At 38.9% G+C, this 22,263-nt stretch overlaps 3 protein-coding genes across 4 annotated transcripts in view; 2 read left to right on the top strand and 1 right to left on the bottom strand.

Annotated features, from left to right (window-relative positions):
• LOC136258130 (unconventional myosin-VI-like) overlaps nucleotides 1-4,876 on the bottom strand; it is a 53,028-nt gene extending 48,152 nt beyond the window's left edge. Inside the window, exons 1-2 of the mRNA XM_066051434.1 lie at nucleotides 4,705-4,876; nucleotides 358-427 (exon numbers count right to left, since the gene is read on the bottom strand). Coding sequence (XP_065907506.1) covers nucleotides 358-427; nucleotides 4,705-4,821 — 187 coding nt within the window. The 5' untranslated portion in view covers nucleotides 4,822-4,876. The remainder of the gene's footprint in view (nucleotides 1-357; nucleotides 428-4,704) is intronic.
• On the top strand, nucleotides 4,701-14,183 carry LOC136258134 (lambda-crystallin-like). Of its 2 annotated transcripts, XM_066051440.1 has the most exons (8): nucleotides 4,705-4,916; nucleotides 5,969-6,035; nucleotides 7,340-7,367; nucleotides 7,634-7,828; nucleotides 8,362-8,523; nucleotides 11,063-11,257; nucleotides 11,757-11,862; nucleotides 13,837-14,183. In XM_066051440.1, the coding sequence occupies exons 2-8, from the start codon at nucleotides 5,983-5,985 to the stop codon at nucleotides 14,055-14,057; spliced, it is 960 nt and encodes a 319-aa protein (XP_065907512.1). In that variant the 5' UTR covers nucleotides 4,705-4,916; nucleotides 5,969-5,982; the 3' UTR covers nucleotides 14,058-14,183. The 2 variants fall into 2 exon arrangements, with proteins under 2 accessions (XP_065907513.1, XP_065907512.1); XM_066051441.1 differs by lacking the exon at nucleotides 8,362-8,523 and having other exon boundaries at nucleotides 4,701-4,916.
• A 1,283-nt stretch (nucleotides 14,184-15,466) lies between these two features.
• LOC136259334 (uncharacterized) lies at nucleotides 15,467-18,635 on the top strand. The gene is made up of 4 exons (XM_066052829.1): nucleotides 15,467-15,507; nucleotides 16,271-16,433; nucleotides 17,885-18,041; nucleotides 18,433-18,635. Exons 1-4 carry the CDS (start codon nucleotides 15,467-15,469, stop codon nucleotides 18,513-18,515), a joined length of 444 nt encoding a protein of 147 aa, XP_065908901.1. The 3' UTR covers nucleotides 18,516-18,635.
• The last annotated feature ends 3,628 nt before the right edge of the window (nucleotides 18,636-22,263 follow it).

The raw sequence follows: 22,263 nt of genomic DNA, 5'->3' as shown, positions 1-22,263 counted from the left end.
ATTCACAATCTTCATATACAGAGATCTCTTTTACATGAGCATACACTACTGTATGATCCATTACAGGGCCAGAGGAGATTGGTTAATCATCTTGTGGTCCAAAAGAAATTTATTCAAACCTACAATCAAGTATTCTTAATCCGAGAATTTCAAGTCTCTGTATCACAGTTCCCAAGAGTCGTTCATTCAGCCACCCATCATTTTCCTTACTACACAGGTGACAAGCGCTACATTATGAATCATTTGCACAACATTTGTAATATGGTACCACAGTGCTGTATTTGATTGAGCAACCTACTCTTGTCACAGGGACAAACATATACATGTACTAAACACTACAACAATACAAAGACATACAATTGTCTTCCACATCTTTATCATTGTCTTCCTCAGAAGGAAATATTCGGTCGTACGAATCTGTCACGAGCTACAAAAAGCAACAAACGATTATAGGATATGCTAAATATCTACAGTAGTACGTACAGGGTGTGTACAGTGAAACTGGTAATGAGATGCTATTACTATAGAGGTGGCAGCTACGTTAGTGAAGTTTCACTATATCGCTATTGTAACTCCAAACACATCTACATACACAAACATACAGACATGCACACATACATACACCCTGTAAAAAAACCTAAGAGATGATAAGCCACTTTGCATTGGTAATGGAGTCATGTAAGGTCTTTAGTACTACAGTGGAACCTGTCCAAGACGGTCACCTTTAGGCCAAGATTTTTGGCCTTAATAGGCAGGTGGTTGCTTTAAACAGGTGAATCAGTGTATAAATAGCTCACCTGGGGAATTTACAAGTGGCCTTTTGGAGAGGTGACCTGGTAGCCGCTAAGACAGGTTCCACTGTATTAAGTAGAACATTTTTAAGAAACTGGTTTTTGGTTGTCTGATAAATGTAGAGATTATTACTGTAGCATCAAATTTATGACCGCCACAACTCATCATAACACAAAAGCGGTTCTTTATAATGGCTCTGTCTTCCTTTGCACAACACACACCATAGAACTCTATTGACCTCTAGATCTATTGAACCTCTCCATCAATGTTTTTGAAAACGGTAAGCATGTGGAATGTTTTTGAGCAACACACAATAATTTTACAATAGTTTACGTCTACCCCAGCATAAACATAATAACATTAAACAAATATGCAAACACACAAACATGTGACCTGCTGAGCGAAAACCTGTATTTTCTTGTCATTTTACAACTTTTTTTTTTTGGTCTAGAGATTACAAAATGGGTTGTTGAAGGTTACAGTCTTTTCTGGTGAGTACTTTTAGAGTTATAGCGATAGACAACAAGATGAGCACAATTAACAATCAATTTGTACAGTGCCTACACAGTATATGGAAAATAAATTACAGGTACTCATTTAATTGATCATAAGTCTAGAGTGCAACAGCCTATGGACAGTGCCACTACCATATAGGGGGAAACTTTGGCAGGAGAACTCTTTGGCGAATTTGGCGATTCGCTACAAATTCGCCAAAGTTTTTAACCCGCCAATTACTCATAGCGCCTGAGATTTGCATCTTTAGAGATTGAGCTTGAATTTGCCAAAGTTTTATTTCGTAAACTGTGATTTAGCTTGCTGTTCGCTAAAGTTTCCCTCTGTATGGTATGTTCCAGCGTTGAAACCGGGTCGGGTCATCCGGGTCATCCGGGTCACATTTTCTCCGGGTCATCCGGGTCTGACCCAGTTTACAAATTATCCGGGTCTGACCCGGATTGGATCACGTGAGACACGAAATTGTTCGTTTGACGACGTGGAAACTCATAAACGCTATCGCGTAGCTCTTTCGTGAGCCACGCCCACTTATCGCGCCACCAACATACGCTCAGCCTGAGGGGTAGCTATTTTTAGTAGGTGATGACCTTTTTTTTTTTTTTTTTTTTTTTTGGTCTTCAACCTACAGCTAGGCTGAAGTTGCAATATTTACTCAACACGAATCGAACGTAGTCTCGTTCGCTCGCTCGAGACAGCCGAAACATAGCTCTTATCGCACGCCTCGGCTTTAATTAATCCGGGTCACATCCGGGTCAGCGGGTCATCCGGGTCAGCAGTAGTGACCCGGTTTCAACGCTGGTATGTTCACCATACACTCAGGCATTCATTAAGGTACAGTTTTTGGCCTATATCCACCCATGCCATTAAGCAAGCTTAAAAACAGTAGTGATAAACTTTCATTTTACCGCAACATAAACTAATACATGTAACTCACATTTGCTTTGTCGTACAGAAACAAAACAAAGATATTCTTAATTTCCATGAAATGGCAAATCTAGATATTTCAATTCATGTCTTCCACTGATTACTGAAGCAATTCAAATATGCATAAAATTATTTTTGTAGCACACTTTTTTACTTCATTATTTATCTCAGATTTATCTCAGAATTATGCAAACAAGTCTGGTTTTCGCTCAGTGGGTCACATATACATCTATATATCATGCATTATATATTTACATTGTTACAATCTTTCGTTTATCCCCCACTGAACTACATACATTCATCCACACACTTCTATATTGACAGGTAAAACATTTCATTTTGTAGCACTTATTCAACTTGGGTAAATTCCTTACTGTTTCCTACAACTTCCCTTAAGGTATAGGCATGTCTACTGGAAGACAGGAAACCATGAAAAATTCCTAATAAGGTAAAGATTCAGTCTAGCATGTGTAGTCATGTAATAACATCATCAAATTAATAATCATGCCAGCAGGTAAATGACCAAATTTAAGTCGTCTCCCAGAGACACTAAATGGCTTCTTTATGTACAACTGTTTACAAACCAGCTACACAAAAACAGTTTCACTTAACAAGAAATGAAGCCAGGATTAAGCCAATACTAATCTGTTTATGATCAAGCAATAGTCCCACACATGCTGAACTCGTACAGTAGATACAATCATAAATCCGTCAGTAATAATTGAATGTACCACATGTAGAAGCTATCAGTGCAAGAATGACTTTCATCTCTCAGTGATTTTGATTCATACCAGAACATGTAAGTCATGCATATGATGTTATACTTATCGTTAGCCAATCTCTATGATAAAATGGAAGACACACAGATGCTATGTGCACAGTAGGTATACTATATACTCTCCCCTTCAAACACAAAATAAACGTCTACCAACTCATATACTGTACTAAAGTGTTTGTAACACACTTGTATTGTTAGTATCTTCGTATTAAGTCAAAGAAAGTATACACAGGGAGAAATGATCCAAACACAATGGCATCACAACAATAGCCATATACTCTTTCATGGACATACAATAGTGATGAATGACTGTTTTGTTTACCACTGTATAATAACTACACGTACATATTCACTTTAATACTCACAATATACACTATGTATAGTATTGAATTCTTCAAAAGCAATTTGGGAACAATATACAGCAACCACCATGCCCCACACTATTGAAAAACTACAGGGGGTATACATGGGTATCATATGTTTGGGAGATCTATAGTACATCAACAGCTAAGGGACATATATGGAGAGAAACTTTGGCACTGGTGAAGGTAATTAATTAAACAAGGGTGTGCACTTTGGTACAATTTGCTAAATTTTATTCACCGACTGTGATGCTTTGCTTAATTCGCCAAATTTTCCCTCCGTCAAAATTTCCCTCTGTATGTACAGTACAGCTACACTGTACATTTACAATGACTACATTAACACAATTCAGTAAACCATTGCTATGAGAACTGATAAATCAGAACTGGTAATGCATAATATGTAAAATTCAATATTATATGGTTTTTCAAGGATAAAATTTTTTTTTTGCAATTTTTGTGGACTGGCAGCTGTCCATGAAAATCTTCCAATCAACATTACGTTCCCCTCGAAATTTGCAGCTTGCATTGTTAGAGTATTATAAACATGAAAGATTCTAAAGAAGTGAGAATTTCCCCCTAGAAATTTTGGATGGTGACTACCTGCAAAAATTTTTCCACCTCAAAAAAATCACACTATATGGTAACTACATATATAGCATGGATGTCCAAGCTAAGTTTGCCAATGCAAATAAGTCCACTGGTATGTGTATTAATTACACGTGTAGGGGTCAAACTTGGACTATGATCAAATTTAAAGTAAAGCACCTTTAAAGTTTGCATTAGTTTGGTAGTATTGGATACTAACAGTCATAACGCCTCTTGAATTTCACAAACTTGCCACACACTGTGAATATCGAATTGCAATCTTCACAGACACATCAATACAACCCCCAAAAAGTTGTACGTGTAGTAACCAGTGTGTGTGTACAGCACATATTGTGGGGTATGGTATCATTTGCATTGAACACACATGGCAGCCAAATTAAAGCTTAATTGCTACAGGAAAGCCCTCGGCATCTGTAAAATATCGCATTTAGCTCTTCAATTAAGCACATGATTTCTTCTACTGCTTTACAGACACTTATCAAGCTAAATATTCAACACAAAGACTCGTAACCACGCCCATAGATCAGCTGAGAAGCTATTCTGAGGCGGTATAAACATTTGACGCACATTGAACGGTGCCAGGTTACCATACATTCACACTTCTACACTCTAACACACCACATTACGTATAATACACACGCAATCAATTAATTGTACAAGTTGTATTACGACCTGGAACATTCCAAGAACAAACTAGGTGGACAAACGCGACAACACTTGACATACCTTCTGTGGAGCGCTCAGGGGCTGTACGGTCAACGTGTCCGTCCCCACGTCCACTATAACACCCAGCTGGTAGCCTTCTACTGGATCAGGAGCCCACACCTTCTTTCCCCCGTCCATCACTGTATCGCGGTGTAAACCCCTTTGATGTGAAAATCTTCCTGTGGGTAATTGAGAGGGTAGCAGTCACGTGTGGTTGTTGCAAGCTTGCAGCGGTGAGTGAGTGAGTGTACGTGACTTATCCTTTATAATTTATAATTGTGAATAAAATGATGAGTATGGTTATGCCTCTGTGGGCATGTAATATTGCCGGCGGAAAATCCTTATGTTAGTCTCGCGTGGCCAGACCCTTTCCGCGCAGCCGCTTATCGATTGGAAATTATAAGCGCCGCGGCTGCGCGGAAAGGGTCTGGCCACGCGAGACTATCCTTATGTAGCATCGAAGATATGTGTGGGAATTGTGCATGGGCGTCTGCACCATCTGTATTTGGCCAGGATTTTCCTTATTGAGTTATTTGTTTATCCGGAAACCAAAAATATACTTCACATCATTAGCATCTTCATGAAGTTTTGCTTTATTTGTTTGCTGACACAGACATACACAACCCGTGGTGTTAATTAAGCCATGACCATGACACATGCTTGTTATATATGTGTAAATACAGGTAAAAGCACAGCCAGTATATGTTGACTAAATCATTGTCCATCTGGTATGTCCTCAATTACCTGTTGTAATTCTCAATGCTTATTGTTCATTGACTATGAAACTAGTGTCTTGAACGTGTACTTGTGTATTACTTTCTGTTGTATTGTACTGTACAGCTATAAATTCTTGACTTTTTTTTACTGTATCGACAAAAGTATTTACAGCATCATAAATAACAGGCTGACTATTTTACCTGCTGTATTCTCCATGTATCCTCATAAATATCTTCTGGTGAAATGTTGACTGAACCCCAACCTTGAAATTTTATCCCTCAGAATTTCCTACCTTACGTACATACAGTAACTTTAAATTGTTTTGACCCTATGAGCCAAACTGGCCCAACCCAGACATCTACTGCTCCACCAGTAGTATACCACTGGACCAATCAGCTTATGTTTGATGTGTATTAGTCACAAAGCTGAACTAGTGCTGAGAAAATTGGAACAGAGGTCATGAGTTGTGTGCATCATTTTGTGTTCACACTGGGCCAATGGAGCACCATATTGTCTTATCAAATACCCTGTGGATAGTGTGTATGTATGTACTTATTGTGTTTTCCAGTAGACTAAATTATAATGGCAGAGTCTTCAGTGAATACTAACAAGGGAAAAGTTGCCATTATTGGCAGGTAAGTATGTTAATGATGTGATAGTATTCCTAATACACTACACCTGTTTGTTAGAGTTAAAGCACCGCCATGCGTGTGTACGGAAAATACAGTATGAGGGTGTGTGTCAAGAGACTAATACAGCACTCGGCTTCGCCTCGTGCTGTATTTGCCTCGAGACACCCCCCCCGAGTACTGTATTTTTCATACACACTAGCAAGGCGGTGCTTTAAGTGTTATATTGTACTTCTTGGTCACGTCTGGCTTGGAGTGATTTTCTCTAGTACTCAAACTGCTGTGATTTTCGGTGATAAGGATATTATCAGTATGTGTTCTTATAATCTATTTCTAGTCGTAGAATGAACTAATAGGATTAGTTTGGTTATAGTTTTAGCAGTTTACAATGTCACGCACGTGATCATTCGTGCAGTCTTGGTGGAGTCATGTTTAAAAAGCTTCATGATCAGACGATCAGTAAGTGTTTATACAATCTATTCCTAGCTGTAGAATGAACTGGTAGGATTAGTTTGGCTGGTTTTAGCAATTTACAGTGTGTTGTTTACGTAACATTCCTTAAATAAATTCTCCGCATAGCTGTACTGTAATTGCTCAAGTGTTCTGTATTTGCCCAATTAGCTGCATAACTGTATTGTATGAATCATACAGTACAGTTATGCAGCTGATTAGTACTGTATGGACAATACGATACGAGGCATCGCTTTGATCCTCCCACACAAAGTACAATATAGTGTGCAGTATAGAGACTTATAGAGGGAACTGCATAATATGCCTGTACATTATAAATGATAGATTGCAATAAAAAAAGCAGTTGTTGTTTTACATAGCCACAGATACCGTATTAAACAAGTTCTATGGTTCAAGCTACAGTGTAGTGCATGTGATCCTCCTGGGAGGGTTAGTAACCTGCAGGAGGTATACCGTTAGGTGAATACTGAAGTCCAATTAGACCACGGCAACTATTCTGAGACGAAAATTGTTGACCTCCAGTAACAACCTCACCTACATATGTGCATACTAGCTATACTTTACAGACAAATTGTATGCACATTTATTGTTAATGGTAAGATCAGATGGCACAGTTCATACGTACAAACACTACAGACTTTTTATGTGCGTTTTGCATTCATTGTAGTTATAAATGTGTAATGTATAGCCGTATGTGTGTATACATGTAGCATAGTGGATATGGTGTTAATGTTGCACATGATATGATGCTAAGCTAGAGCCTTATTTGTTCATGATTCTCATTAAACAGTGTAACATACATGTATTTCAGGTGTACATGTTCTTATTTTTGTATGCAGTGGTGTGATCGGCAAGAGCTGGGGACTGGTATGTAGTTTTTGTTTGCGTGTGTGTGTGTGTGTCACTGTGTATTACGTTATACTCGATCATCACTGTAATACCATTCATATATAAAAGTTTAACAGAGATGAATACCAATGGTTTAGAAAACAATAAGTTAAAAACCATTTCAGTAAAAATAGATACACTTTTTAGTACTTCAGTATGATCCTAACATGTATACCATCCTATAGATTTAATTCTTTGTTGTTTTGTTACTGCATTTCTAGGTGTATTTTTTCACACATGTGTAGATGTTTTTACGTGCTGGCTATGAGGTGGTCTTATTTGATACTCAAATGTCACAACTTAAAACGGCCCAAGGCTATATTTCATCAGAACTGGAGAAGATGCAGAAGGAGGGTGGCTGTGATGCTAGTGAACTGATCAAGAAACTAACACTAACTGAAAACCTCAAAGAGGCTATGGACGGTACTATATATGTACAGGTGAGGTGTCATATAAATCTCAACATGTTCTGTAATTTATACCACTCAAATACCATGGCATGCACACACACATGGTAGCACAACAACTACGTATTATGTTTCCATGGTAGCACTGTTGGAATTTAGAGTGCATATTACACAGAGCTAAACAACTTGAAGCTTACCGGTATGTGTTTGTGATGATGGTGTTGTGTGTGGAAAAATGACCACATGCTGTATTGATCATACTTATCATAATGTAATGTCCACTCTGTTTGTGGCTTATAGCAATATGTTGGCTGTCATACTCAATTCTGCTGCCTTAAAGTTGAAGATGACTTGCTTAATTGGTGCATTTTTCTAATCATTAAATGATTATAGAGTAGTTAAACCAATTGTTATTTTACGTGCTACATCTATAGTAAGTACGTATCTAATAGGTAAATTGGATTCCACTCAACTAAATCTTTATTTTGATAGAGATGTTTAAATGAGCATGTTGATTGTCATTGTTGCTCATGTGTTGCTACACTGTTCCTGTCCTGTCAATGTAGGAGTGTGTCCCAGAAATTGTTGAGCTGAAGAAGGAGGTTTTCTCATCACTGGATGAGTTTGCTAGTGACAAAGTGATCATGGCTAGTTCCACATCATGTATTCCAGTGTCTTCTTTCACTTCTGACCTCAAGCATAAGAGCCAGTGCATTGTGTCCCACCCTGTAAGAATAATAATTTTTTTTCTCACACATGCAGTACATACATACATGCGTACGTATACCGTACAACAACAAACATTGATGAAACTAATATTTGTGATTTGCTTTAAAATTGCAGTTGGTAAAAATTTAATTGGTGAAATGCTCTCACTAAATTATTGGCGGTGCACCATTGCATGCAAAGTTGTACATGGTGGAAGCTAACAGAAGGATGAAACGTGCATGCTGTACAATCCTTTTTGTGCTGTATTGTTTGATTCGGTCACTACATACATCTGGCAAGGTCGCTTTCATGATTGAAACTAGGATGGGTCATCCTCACTTTATAGAAGAATATCCTGGTTCAGCAGCAGCCCAATTTCTTTCTTCCATTTAGCAGGATTGTGTGTTTCTGTATGTAGGCATACGTAGAGCCTCACCCATTCATCAATGGTTTCGCACAAGTCCATGTCTGTTGCTGTCTGCAAGGTTATGTGGAGCCATGCCCACTAATTGAGTACGAGTTCTACTCTAATCTTAAAGCAGACAGCTTCTGTCGTGAGCTACACCTATTTGCATGTGTGGAACCATGCTAATTAACCAGTAAGGTGTGGTTAAGTGGTATCCACAAAGCCACACTTGGTTTATTGAAACATACTTCAACAACTGCTACCATAAACTTTGACACAAGGTATGATAATAATATTGACAAACTTTCAATTTGGTAGTTCGGTGATGAATCACCAATTCACCAAATTAGTTTACTACCAAATTTTGTTGTTGTACAGTATATATACCTTAAGCACAATGGAACATATTCCTAGTAACCACACTGTAAAAAGGTCTATTTGGCTCACCATATTCTTATTTTAGGATGACAATATAGTACATACGGTACATCTATTTAATGCTGCCACTATCAAGGTGAAAACATTTTGTCTGTGAATGTATGATCAGCCAAACTGTGTTCTACTGTACATATGTGACCGGATTTCATATAACAAGGCTTCCACACACACACAATCAAACTTATGTTTTTACCAGAAATGGATTGCTGGTCTAATACACTATCACATTCCACACTGTACTTCCTTCAGGACTGGCAAGTCTGGTTTCTGTAGCAGCTTTCTTCCGACCCTGTCAAAGCCACGAGTGGGAGAGTGGCGCCATTAAATGGCCATGGCTTTGTGATAACGGTGTGCAGTGAGCTGGGACTTCACAGAGAGCTCGCCAATAGTGTTCTCAGTCAATTTGGAGTGATTTGAGGGCCATGGAGAGCCCAAACTTGGCCTCTGGATTCCAATCGTCTTCTTACTTCATTTTATACCCCTATAAGCCCACCCACCACCCTCTCACCCTATTACTACCACCTGTGATATTATTACCCGCTCGAAAAAAGCTGCCCAAAACAGGGCAAATTTTTGGTATCAGAAATGTATACACCCACTCACTGATAGCTAGTAAATAGATGAATAATTGGTGCAAATTTTGTTTGCACAGCTGTAGGCACTGGGAAGTTATTACACAATGATCACTTAAAATCGTCATATCTCCTAACGAAGCTTTGTGCGTCGAAGCCTTGTTTTGTCAAATTCAGTCACATGTGTACATGTACTTAACCACAAAGCGTATGTACACACTATATATATATATGACATTTACGCACATAAACTCATTGTAAAGCATCCATGTTCCTTCCTAGTCTGGCATAGTGCGAGGGTCTGGTGACAGCCACATTCAGTACCTGTGCAGATGGAATGCAATTAAATTTGAAAATACGCACGAAACACGTGGACAGTTTCCGGTAACAGAGCGCGACAGCTACTGTACTTGCACTTGAATTCCTCTACAAACCTTTACATTTGTGCTGGTTGTGGAAAAGGCATAAGAAGCTCGCCATAATCAGTGGGCTAATCAGGAATAACGTCATAGAATGTTAATTTGTCACTAAGCGATCTGATTGGATGTACCAGTTTTTCGTAAGGCTGGCATAGGTACTGAATGTGGCTGTCACCAGACCCTCGCGCTACACGCGCGGGTCAGCTACACCAGACTAGTTCCTTCCTGATACTAAGTTTCCTACTTTAATTATTACCAACTATCTTGGTTGATATAACATTCTTCTTCAGATATGATATGTACACATGATTTTCAGAAAAATTGTTTTAGTAATAAACTAGACTTTGTCAGCAATGAAATCACTCCAGTGTACAGTAGGACCAAGGACAGACAAGTAGTGGCTTGTACATTTCTATAAACTGCAGAAAGCAGTCCCAATGGTTTAAGGTGTCAAAATTGTCATGTATGTAGAGGTGCTACTGCGTATTGGTGATGTTTTTGTTGCACAAGTGGTGATGTTTCACAAAACCTGGTAACATACCACATAACAATGGCAAACCTTCATGACCTTTCACCTTTGTAACAAAGCCACCCAATACTTGGTCCCATAGGTGTCTCTATATATCAGGTTTCATCACCATTGTAGTAGTTACAAATCCAGAAATGACATTGAAATAACATTGACCTGAGTGTGTTCTGTGCTCACTGTACTGTTCTTGTGTAGGCTAATCCACCACTTTATGTCCCAGTGATAGAGATCATCCCATCTGTACATACCTCTCAAGAGGTGGTAGAAAGAACTGTTGACTTGATGAAGGAACTTGGTAAGGTGCCAGTCGTGGGGAAGAAGGAGCTTAATGGTTTTGTGATCAACCGACTACAGTATGCCATCATCATGGAGGCTTGGAGATTAGTAGAGGTGATGTGTTCTACAGTGTCATTACACACATATGATGTATCGTGATAAGTGCCTATGTAGTGGAGAGTCAGCTGTCTGAAGTGTGTTCGCATGATTGAAAAGTACACAGCAACAAACATAATTTCTGTGCTGGCCAGTTCAACTGGAAAGCATATTAATGATCAATTACGTCAGAGCTCTATATACTCTAATAGAGCATACATATTTTATTCTAATAAAATGCCACACCTCTTTACTACTCTAACTGACCAGTTGGTATTGGTATTTCTTCCCCCATAATCCCACTTGGGTAACTGACTCTCCCACTGTAGTGGTACAGGGAGTAATGAAATCTGTATGTAGATTTGTGAAATGTGTGACCATTTCATTGTATGTCTAGACTTGTATGTGTAATCTAGCACGCATTTGGAGAGATGACAACAGTTTCAGGTTGAAGTCTATTTATTTATATATACTGTACAAACAGTAAACTGTATTGTACGTCCGTTTTGTATTATAGGATTGTGTTTGCTCACCAGAAGATGTTGATGCTGCCTTCACTGAGGGGTTGGGCTTACGTTATGCATTTGTTGGTCCACTGGAAACCATGCACCTAAATGCTGATGGTAAGCTTTTACTCTTTTATTAGTAGAATTTTTATGTACTACTATGTTATCAAGTCCCCTTGAACAACTCCTTGTGGCATGTTTGATGAGCTCCTGCCTTGTTACAGCCTGTAGCATGGGGACTTGTTAATAGTAAACAAATGTAGCAAACATCAAACTTTCGTACCTTGCTCAATGGTTAAGACTCAGGTGGGACCCAGTTTCCCACTCTGTGATCTTTGGCATATAGTCCTTCTGCTACTATATATTGCGTGACTTTACATATTGTACCTGCAAATGTCTTTAGCCTATTTGATCCAGCGTTAAAACCAGTCACTGACCCACTGGCCTGGATAGCAATCCCGGTCTGACCCTGATTGATTAAAACTGAGGTGTGCACCAAGAACTACATTTTGGGCACTCCACTAGAATATTAAATGGGTAGCAATACAATAACCAAACAGATAAGTTTAGAAACTATCAGTCAGTCAGTGAGCATGGTACAAAGTATGTCCACAGATAGCAAAACACGTTTACTATAAATAGTGTGGCCTTGTGCATATGTACCTACTACATGTAATTTCAACAAACATCACACATTCTCGATTGGTGGGCATGGCCCACAAAGAAATCTGGCTTGCTACAATAATAGACTATGACTCATTATACAATAACTGTGAATTTATATAATCACATTGATTTGTACACCAATTGATGTGGGTGGCTCCACGTAATCTTGCAGACAGTAATGGAGATGAAATCATGCATACTGTACCTACAGTCTGCAATACACTTATTGATAAATGGGCATGGCTCCATGTATGCCTACTAATACAGTAACACTAATACCTGTTAAGTGGGTGTGACTCACAGAAAGAAGCTAGGACTAGACTATGACGTGTTAGTACACTTCATCACTACCACACTACATCACTACCACACTAATTAATGCATTTCACACATCCAATCAAAATGTGACCCATTTGAATCCAGTGACCCAACCTAATTTCAAGGCTGGGTTGGGAATAACTATGAAAACATTACACACAGGCTTTTCTCCTACAATTGCATGATGCATAATTTTCTGAGATTGCCATACAGTGAAGCCTTGCTTAGCAGCCACCCCTTTAGTATGACCACCTCAATATAGTGGCCATCTCTAGTAGGTCAGTATACTAAATACTTTATAATATGGCTACCTCTTTATCGAGGCCATATTTTTAACCAGGTGCATGCCTCACAGCCAGCTAAAGGTTGGCTGTGGGGCATGCGCCTGATTACTGTGATTTTTTTGGTGTGCATGTGTGTGTCTGTGTCATTTAGCTCACATGAGCAAACAGTTTTGTGTCAAAAGCAGCCTTCATATATGAAATGAAGGCTGCACAGAACCACTTCCCGATAGATAAGCTTTTGCTGTGAGCTGGTTTATTTGTGCCAGCTTTAACAACAGGTAAAGTGAGTTCCTGAAGACGTTATGAATGCCCAGTAGAGGCATAAAGCAACCGAAAAACAATGTACCTATCTGGCTTCGTAGGCTACCAGAAATAATGAATCCCTTTGAAGAACGTGTCCTGTATGTACATGAACAACAATAAAGGGCAGCCTCAAGGCTTTCTCAAACTTCGCGTGATAATACATGATAAATACACAGTTGTCTATGAGTAATTTACAGTTTAAAGTGGTTTGTTAGAGTTACACTTCCTTAGCAATGTAATAACTAAATTACAAATCATGAATTATAAATTACAGTATTTATAAATCTAATTATCTAGCTGAATTGATAGTATGAATATAAGCTAAATTATATACATGGTTGAGTAATTGCCTATTTAGTCAGAGTGGGGTAGTATTAACTGCATGGGCGCCTGCTTTTTAGAGGTAACATAACATCAACTTGTCTTCAGTCCCTTAACTCGCCCTCACTGACAAAACAATATGTATTCCATTGTATCCTATATGTATAGTGACATACACACCTACGTATTATATGCACAGGAATAAAGGATTACTGTGAGAAATTTGGTGCCAACATCAAAAGAGTAGTTACAGATGAACACACCACAGCCAGGGATCTTAGTGGAGACACGTTAGCTAAGTTAAGTGAACACTACAACAAGCAGACACCGTTGGATAAACTGGAAGAGAAGTGTCAGTGGCGAGCCCAATATCACAAAGAACTACTTAAATTTAAGGAAGAGATGAAGAAGAAAAGTTAATCATACATATTTTAATAGGTGCAATTTCCTTGTAAATAATGCTCACTCACAAACAGATTGTTGTATGTATTATAGTTCATTTTTAAAGCTACTAAGCTGCAATATAATGCAACTCTTTATTATGAACTTTTGCCTGATATAGCATAGAAATTCAATAGCTATAAGTGCATAATTATATAGTAGACAAGACATTTTCACATATAGCTGTACTTTCAAACTGCACACTAGTAAGCCACTGACATGGGGAAGAGGAAATTGGCAACATTTTTTTTTTGTCTTAATGAGAAATGTCAATAAATTGTCAAATAGAGTGGAACACATAAAAGATAACCTGTATCATAGATAATAGACACCCCTACATTATCTATGCCTGCGTTGATGATAAACAGTTATCCTCAGCTTGTATTATTATTATTATTTAAAAAAAGATAAAACAGTACATAATAAGCAAATACAAACTTAAATATGGGCCTCAGCAACCTGCACAGCAATTGGTGCCTCAGCAACAGGACAGCACAAACTGGACCTGGCACCGTGAATGCACATAATTGCAGATCTCAACAAAAAAGCTTAATTTACATTTCAGCCATTCCATCACTATTCCATAAGAATGCTTTGCACTCAAAAGGTTGGCCAATCTCTTATAAAACTGAGTAGCAGCACACCCATTCCACCCTTTTAAATTACTATTGGCACCCGCCCCTTACGTTTGCGTCGACTAGTCACAAGCCTAAAAACCAAGCCCACAATCAATAAAATTAATTAGATGTCCTGCAACAGTTGAAAGCTACACACAGTACACAAAACCAGTCTGTAAATGAAAATTCTATCATGGTATTAACAAGTTGGAAGTGTTTGTATATTTGTATGATGCCGTGTCAATCGTAATGCACTGATGTCACGCCTAAGTCAGGCAGGGATTTGCAAAAACTGTATGACCAGTTCTCCATCCCTGGGGCAAAATTTGTGTTTGACATTACCCTGGGAATCACTAACAATATGCCCATGCTTGTTGCAAGTACCCCTATTCTGAGGACAAGTTTGGGTGACAAATCCCCACCTGCTGCCCGAACTGGGGAAGATGGGAATGACATTTGATGGTGCAGTAAATGCACCCATGTATGCAATGTCATGCATGCCCGTACCCATCCCTGGAATATGAGGCTGACAAATTCTAGTGTCACATCCTGGCTTGCAAAAATCACCCTACATCCCCACCTCCTAAGAAGGGAGTCGATCAACCTAATGTTGCCTGTGAAAACAGGACATGTGCTACACGCCGTCACACAACAGGTTCTATCTTAGTAGTGGAATATCTGAAATCTTGTTTTCCCTTGGGGGGGTATCCTCACAAGCATAATTTAGCTACAGAGTCAGACCACAGTGAGGCAGTCATTTACTAAAAGATAATGGCTACCTGGCTGGCTGGAGAGTTTGGTGAATTTGGCAAGTGAGTGGTGTTTTAACAAACTAAAATCTTCATTTGTCCAATGCAAATTTGTTAGTAGATCTACTAAATTCACCAAACTTTTTTCTTGCCAAAATCCATCATTACAAATTTGCCAAAGTTTCCTCCCACCAATCTTTGCAGCTATACAGTATGCAATTAGCACAGTTGCACTTGAAAGATTCTTTATCCATGCTCTGACTACTGTCCAGCTTTTGGAGATGTTGATTGGTCACAGTGATGAATAGAGAAACGCATGCACAACAGAGTGCAAACTGTTGTATGGCTACTGTTCTGGCCAGAGTGTGCTACAAACCTTTTCTTCATGAGGTTTCTGTCACATAACAACAGACTGGAAACCTTGTGGTACAGGAAGGTTGGTCACTATTAGCGACAGTGTAGCACCATGTCTGTATCATTCACATAACACTTTGCTAATATTACCGTTCAAAACACTGGATATTGGAGTTACAATCATCACCCAAAAAAGTTTTTAAAAAAAGATGGTATGGCCACATGAAAATTCTTTATTTACCATGCCTACTGTACGTATGCTAATGTTGTTAACATTATATCACACATTCTAGTAACCATGTGTCATATTCTTGTGTCATGGATTAGCTATACTGTATAACAGTTGTATATACTTGTTATAGTGGGGATATGTATATTGTATGTAATGTGCTATTGTTGATTTTTCCATAACAATTTTATTACTTTTAGGTGCTCTTTTTTGTGGCAACATTATGTTTATTTAAAACTTGTAACACAAAAGTGTCATTTCTTTTTGTAGGAAATTTGTCATTGTCCTGATATCAGGCCAGGTGTTGTCACTATTAGTAACAGGCATTGGGGTGTTCACAACATTACTAGAGAACCACACAGGAGAAGACATCCCATCCACTCTAACAGCCGGAGTGTTCTTCCTTGTGAGTACTATCCTTTGTCCATACATAGCATGCAGACCAGACTTCTTGAAGAAACTACAACACTACTGGTGGAAATGTACAATAGTTGCTATAGGTGATGTGTATGGGACTTACTTACAAACACTTGGCTTCAAGTTCACTTCTGTAGCCAGTAACCATGTAGTGTGTTATGTACTGGTGTTACTAATTCAAATACTTGCATGGTGTACAGTATGTAGTTCTAGTATGTACACTCGTATGACATTGTGTATTATAAAATACACCATATGTGTGAATGTGTGTAGTGATGCAGCATTGCCAAGTGGTTTACCTGGTAATCAAAAGGTTCAATACTTGGTTGCTGTGTTGTTGTTTCCTTAAGCAAAATATGTTGCTCATATTGCTCCAGTCTACTCAGCTGCTAAGTAGGAACCTGGCGAATAGTTACCTGGTGTCAATGTGGTAAGCAGCCCACCCAGCTGCAGCATCAGTGGATACCTGGTGTCAACCAGAGAAGCAAACACTAATTGTCCATCTCTTACAAATGGGTGAATGGGACTTTGGGTGTCCACAGCTTTACTTGTGAGACATGGTACAGCCTCCTGTGGGTTACTAGTCCTGCCCCAGGAGGATTTGTCTTCACTGACTCATGGAACCTGAGCTTGTCCCAGTGCTGGTTTACTGGGTAGGCAAAACCATGCAACTATGTAGTGCATGTGTCAGTGAGTGAGTGTGTTTACGTATGTGTGCGTGTGTGATCACAGCCACACAACTGCTTAGTGATTGCAGGGTTCCAAGTTTATTGCTCACTAATGCCAACCACCCATAGCTTACATTCACATGAGACCTTGGGCACCCACACCTTCATCTACAGCCTTGTGTACTAGTCCTGTTCTAGGAAGATGATTCCTTCATTAACTCCAAGTACTAGTACCTACATAAGTATACAAGTCATAACAAGTGCCTGGCAGTGTTTTCACTGACTTTGTATATCGCTACCAAAGACTTTACTGTGTGTACTAACTAATATCAGTCTAAGTACATATACACACTTTTTGTATTAACTGAAATGTCAATTAAGTGATTTGTAGAAGTAAGAAGTGTACCTTCTGGTATAGTGATTGAATGGAGTTCTGCATATATTTGCTGAACCGTCATATTGATTTATCTGAGCACTTTGTCATTAAGCTGGCAAACAGATTATCCTACAGTAATGATTCTAGGGCTGGCATGGGTTCCCAAAGCTATAAGATTTAAAGTGGTTTCATTATAAGTGATTCTCCATGTACATTGATGCTAAAAGGCTAATCTATTCAACCACATCCTTTTACCAGGATGGAAAGTACCTCTCTGACCCTTAGAATTGTATATGCCATAGCTCAAAAGCTTTCTAGAATCACCATTAGGTACAAGTGTATTAGAATTGTGTGAGACATTCTGTTTGTATGTCTGTACATTCATTTGTACTATAGGCAATCACCAATGGCTCTATGACTATATTTGTTGCTGCTCTTTCCATCCTTCTGATCAAGAAGAAATACAAACTGATCCACCACATCTCCATCATCATCAGTACTGCTGGCATAGTCATTGTCATCTTGGAAGATTTGAAGACAGACACTAATAAAGGTGAAATAGTGAAGATATCCCAAAAGCAGTAGGGTCTGTTTTATTAGAGTATTTCATCAACTGTAAGTTCTATTAGAGTGTTTGAACAGTGTTCTGTGTATAAATGAATGGGGCAAAGAACACTAATTTCACTTAATCTGAATGCTTTTATGGCACACAAGTGTTCAGATAGAGGAGGTCCCACTGTAATAAACTAATTAACTACCAAGGTCCAGTACTTACATACTTACTTATGTAAGATCATCAATATAATACAAGATCATCAATATAATACAAGATCATCAATATAATACAAGACTAGTAAAGTGTACCAAATTGCTCACTGCTAGCATGTATGCCGATCATTTGGATATGAGAATGGAATTATGTATAATGCTTGGTTGTTTTGCAGGGAATAATCCATTAGTTGGAGATTTAATTTGTGTTGCTGGAGGATTTGGTGCTGCTGTTGCCATGTTGGTGAAGAGGTTTTGACAAAGGAAAACTCAGTGTGTTAGACTTTACAGCTTTAATATGATTCAGTGGAGCAATTATGTCTGGCATACATAATCAAGACACACGGTAGTGTCGTGCGGCCCAAGAGGCCAGCCTTGAAATTTGGCACACAGGGGGGGGGGGGGGGGGGGAGGGGGGGGGGAGGGGTGGATCTAAGGAGGAGGGGGGGGGGGGGGCCATGGGAGCTGAAGCCCCCCCCCCCCCACCCCCCCTCCATACTTATTTGATTAATACACAAAAGATTACAATGGATTTTTTTTTTGTATCATCACTACAACACAGATACATATAAACCCACCTTAGAAGGTGAGCATCATTTCATAGGTTTAATTCCATATTAATTTTATCACTTTTAGACATGCAAGGACAGGTTCACACCATATTATTTTGGTGTAAAAAGTATAATTGTGGGGTTTTGGAATTTGTACAAACGTATTGTGGGTTTAGGTTTTCTATAATTTTAAGTTATTGCTATGGCTAAAAGAGGTGATTCCCGTGGGGGTCTGCGTAACAAAGTATCCCATGGCCAGTCAAACTTATTTCAGTTCTTCACAGCTAGTGGCAGGTAATAGGTCTGGACGATAATGTTTGTAATACATAATACTAACGAGGTACCTAGCTACATAATATAGGATGCTATTACTAATACAGTATATCTAGTGATTCATCTAGGAAATGAATTCTGTTGAATAGAAAAGGGCTTGACTTATAGAGCTTCTGTCTAAATTTAAATGGCTTCTGGTGACATGTATATCAAATTAAACCAACAAAGTAAATAGACTATAATTATTTCATATATATTCCTGTTGTTTGTACAGCAAATCCAGCAGTTAGCAGCTGAAAGTCAACAACAAACAATTCCATTGGTGTCCACCAATCAGGGCCGCCCAGAGAAATTAAGGGGCCCAGGGCAAAGAGTTAAAGTGGGGCCCTTGACCCAAGTTGTAAGGTGAAGACCAAAAAAAAAAAAAAAGGTCACAACCTGCTGGCAATGACAATAACTACCCATCACCAACCATATCTCCTTATCTATAAGCTTGCTACACTGCTCCTCTGAAGAATACTGTGACTGCTCTATTAGAGTATTTAGATCTGACTGCTCTATTAGAGTATATCGATCTTTTAAACAGGTATTCAGGGGGGCCTCCTGGGGCCCCTTTCAGGCTGGGGCCTGGGGAAAAATGCCCCAGTTGCCCCCCCCCCCCCCCCCTGTGGGCGGCCCTGCCACCAATACATCAACTGACCAAACCTGCTCAACAGCATCCTCTGCTTTAACAGCTCACACCAGTTCATCAGTGTCTATAACTGTTACAGCTGCATTTAGTCACCAAACTAGTTCACCAGTGGCTTCATCAGAGTTAACAGCTGAACTAAGTCATCAAATCAGTTTATCAGTGTCCACAGATTTAGCAGATGAGCTAAGTCACCAAACTATCTCATCGGTGTCCTCAGCTGATACCAGTGTCCTCAGAGTTAGCAGATGAGCTAAGTCACCAAACTATCTCATCAGTGTCCTCAGCTGAGCTTAGTCACCAAGCCAGTTTACCAGTGTCCTCAGATTTAGCAGATGAGCTAAGTCACCAAACTATCTCATCAGTGTCCTCAGCTGAGCTTAGTTATGAAGCCAGTTTATCAGTGTCCACAGATTTAGCAGATGCACTAATTACCAAACAAGCTCATCAGTGTCCTCAGCTGGGCTTAGTCACCAAGCCAGTTTATCAGTGCCCTCAGATTTAGCAGAACTAAATCACCTAAACTAGCTCATCAGTGTCCTCAGACAGCTTAGTCACCAAGCCAACTTGTCAGTGTCCTCTGATGGTACAACACTTGCAGATGATGATGAAGCATTGCCTTTAGATTCTGAAATAGATCAATCAACAAGTGAGCATTGCCAAGGTGGTACTACTACAGAATTGGACCCAGTGGTGAATTCAGGAGACTTACATCAAGTTGTTCAGCTTAAAGCCAATAGGAGGCTTACTGACTATGAAAAGTTTTATTTATTGAACCACCACTTTGTGCCTTGTTCTACGTACCAATTTTCTCTTCACACTTTTGGTAAGCAGCTAAGGTATTTTCAGGGTAGTTTGTTGAGTAAATACAATGGTTTAGTTTACTCTAAAAGTACAGATGGTGGGTACTGTAAGTTTTGTGTGCTTTTTGCACAAAGTGAAGTAAAAGGCCAAGAATTAAGCACACTAGTTAATCGACCATTAACTAACTTTAAGAAAGCCCTTGATTTATTGAATGAGCACTTTGGTGATAAATGACATAAGTTTCATCAGCTGGCTTTACAAAAGGCAAAAGATTTCTGCAACATGATGAAGAATAAAACTATTTCAATTGATTTACAGACAAATTTTCGTACTGCCGCTAGACTAGTTGCAGAAAATTTCCTTAAGCTTAGATCTATTGCAGCTACAGTAATTTTTGTGGATGCCAAGCAATTGCTCTGAGGGGCCATTGAGATGATTGGACTACTATGGACAGTGATTCAAATGACAACCACAGGTAACTTTCATGCTTCATTACAGTTTCGTATAGATGCAGGAGGTCACACTCTTAAGCAACACATAAAAACTGCAGGTCATAATGTCATTTATACCAGCAAAAGTATACAAAATGATTTAACTAAGATTTGTGGGAAATTGATCCAAAATAAAATTCTGCTAAAAATCAAACAGGCAAATTTTTCTCAATAACTGCGGACGAGGCCACTGATACTTCAAATGTTGAGCAGCTATCAATCAGCATTCGCTTTATAGATGATGATGACGGAAAAATATATGAAAAATTTCTTTGCTTTCATTCATGTTAAAGTGGAGTCACTAGTGAAGCCATTGTATCAAACATTCTTGAAAATTTGGCATTATGGAAGCTAGATCCAACTCTTATACGAGGGCAGGCATATGATGGTGCTGGTGCTATGGCTGGGCAAACAAATGGTGCAGCTGTATGTATTAGATCTAAGTATCCTAAAGTAATATATACACACTGTGCCTCTTATAGGCTTAATCTATGTGTTGTAAAATGTTGCAACAAAGTTGACAATATGATGGCAACTGCAGATTCAATTGCATGCTTCTTAAAAATTTACCAATGAGACAAATTGAATTAGAAAAGTGGATAGAAGATCTTTTTGGTGGTGAAAAACGAAAGAGATGTGCAAAACCAGATGGGTAGAGCACCACGATGCTTTTGAGGTTTTTTGTGACTTATTCCTACCAATATTCTGTTGTCTGGAATCCATTGCCAGCAGTTTATCTACAGAATGGAATAGAGAAACCAGGCAGTACGGTCAGATGCACAGTCATTTTTGTTATCAATGTCACAATTTTCCTTTATCATAACATTGGTGGCTACTCAGAATGTGCTATCATATACGAAGGGCTTGAGTGTTAAACTACAAGGCCCTTATGTAGATATCGCTTGAGCTCATCATGAAATTAGCACTGTTACAACATCTCTTAAAAGGTGCCGCCAGAATGTGAATGGTTTTCATTCCCATATCCACAAACAAACCATGACAATTGCCAGAAGTGTTGGTGTTGAAGAGTGCACCGCTCGCTTGGCCAGTAGACAACTACACCGACAGAATATCCCAGCTCAAAACCCCACTGACTATTATTATCTCAATCTCACAATTCCTCTGTTAGATTGTCTAATTAATAAAATTGAACTAAGATTTGATGAAAATTCATCACAAAGTGTTTTTGAGTTTCTCAGT

Source organism: Dysidea avara, chromosome 6 (genome assembly GCF_963678975.1).
Source record: "Dysidea avara chromosome 6, odDysAvar1.4, whole genome shotgun sequence".
NCBI lineage: Eukaryota > Metazoa > Porifera > Demospongiae > Dictyoceratida > Dysideidae > Dysidea > Dysidea avara.
The sequence above is the reverse complement of the archived record's forward strand: the minus strand, read 5'-3'. Positions and strand labels throughout refer to the sequence as shown.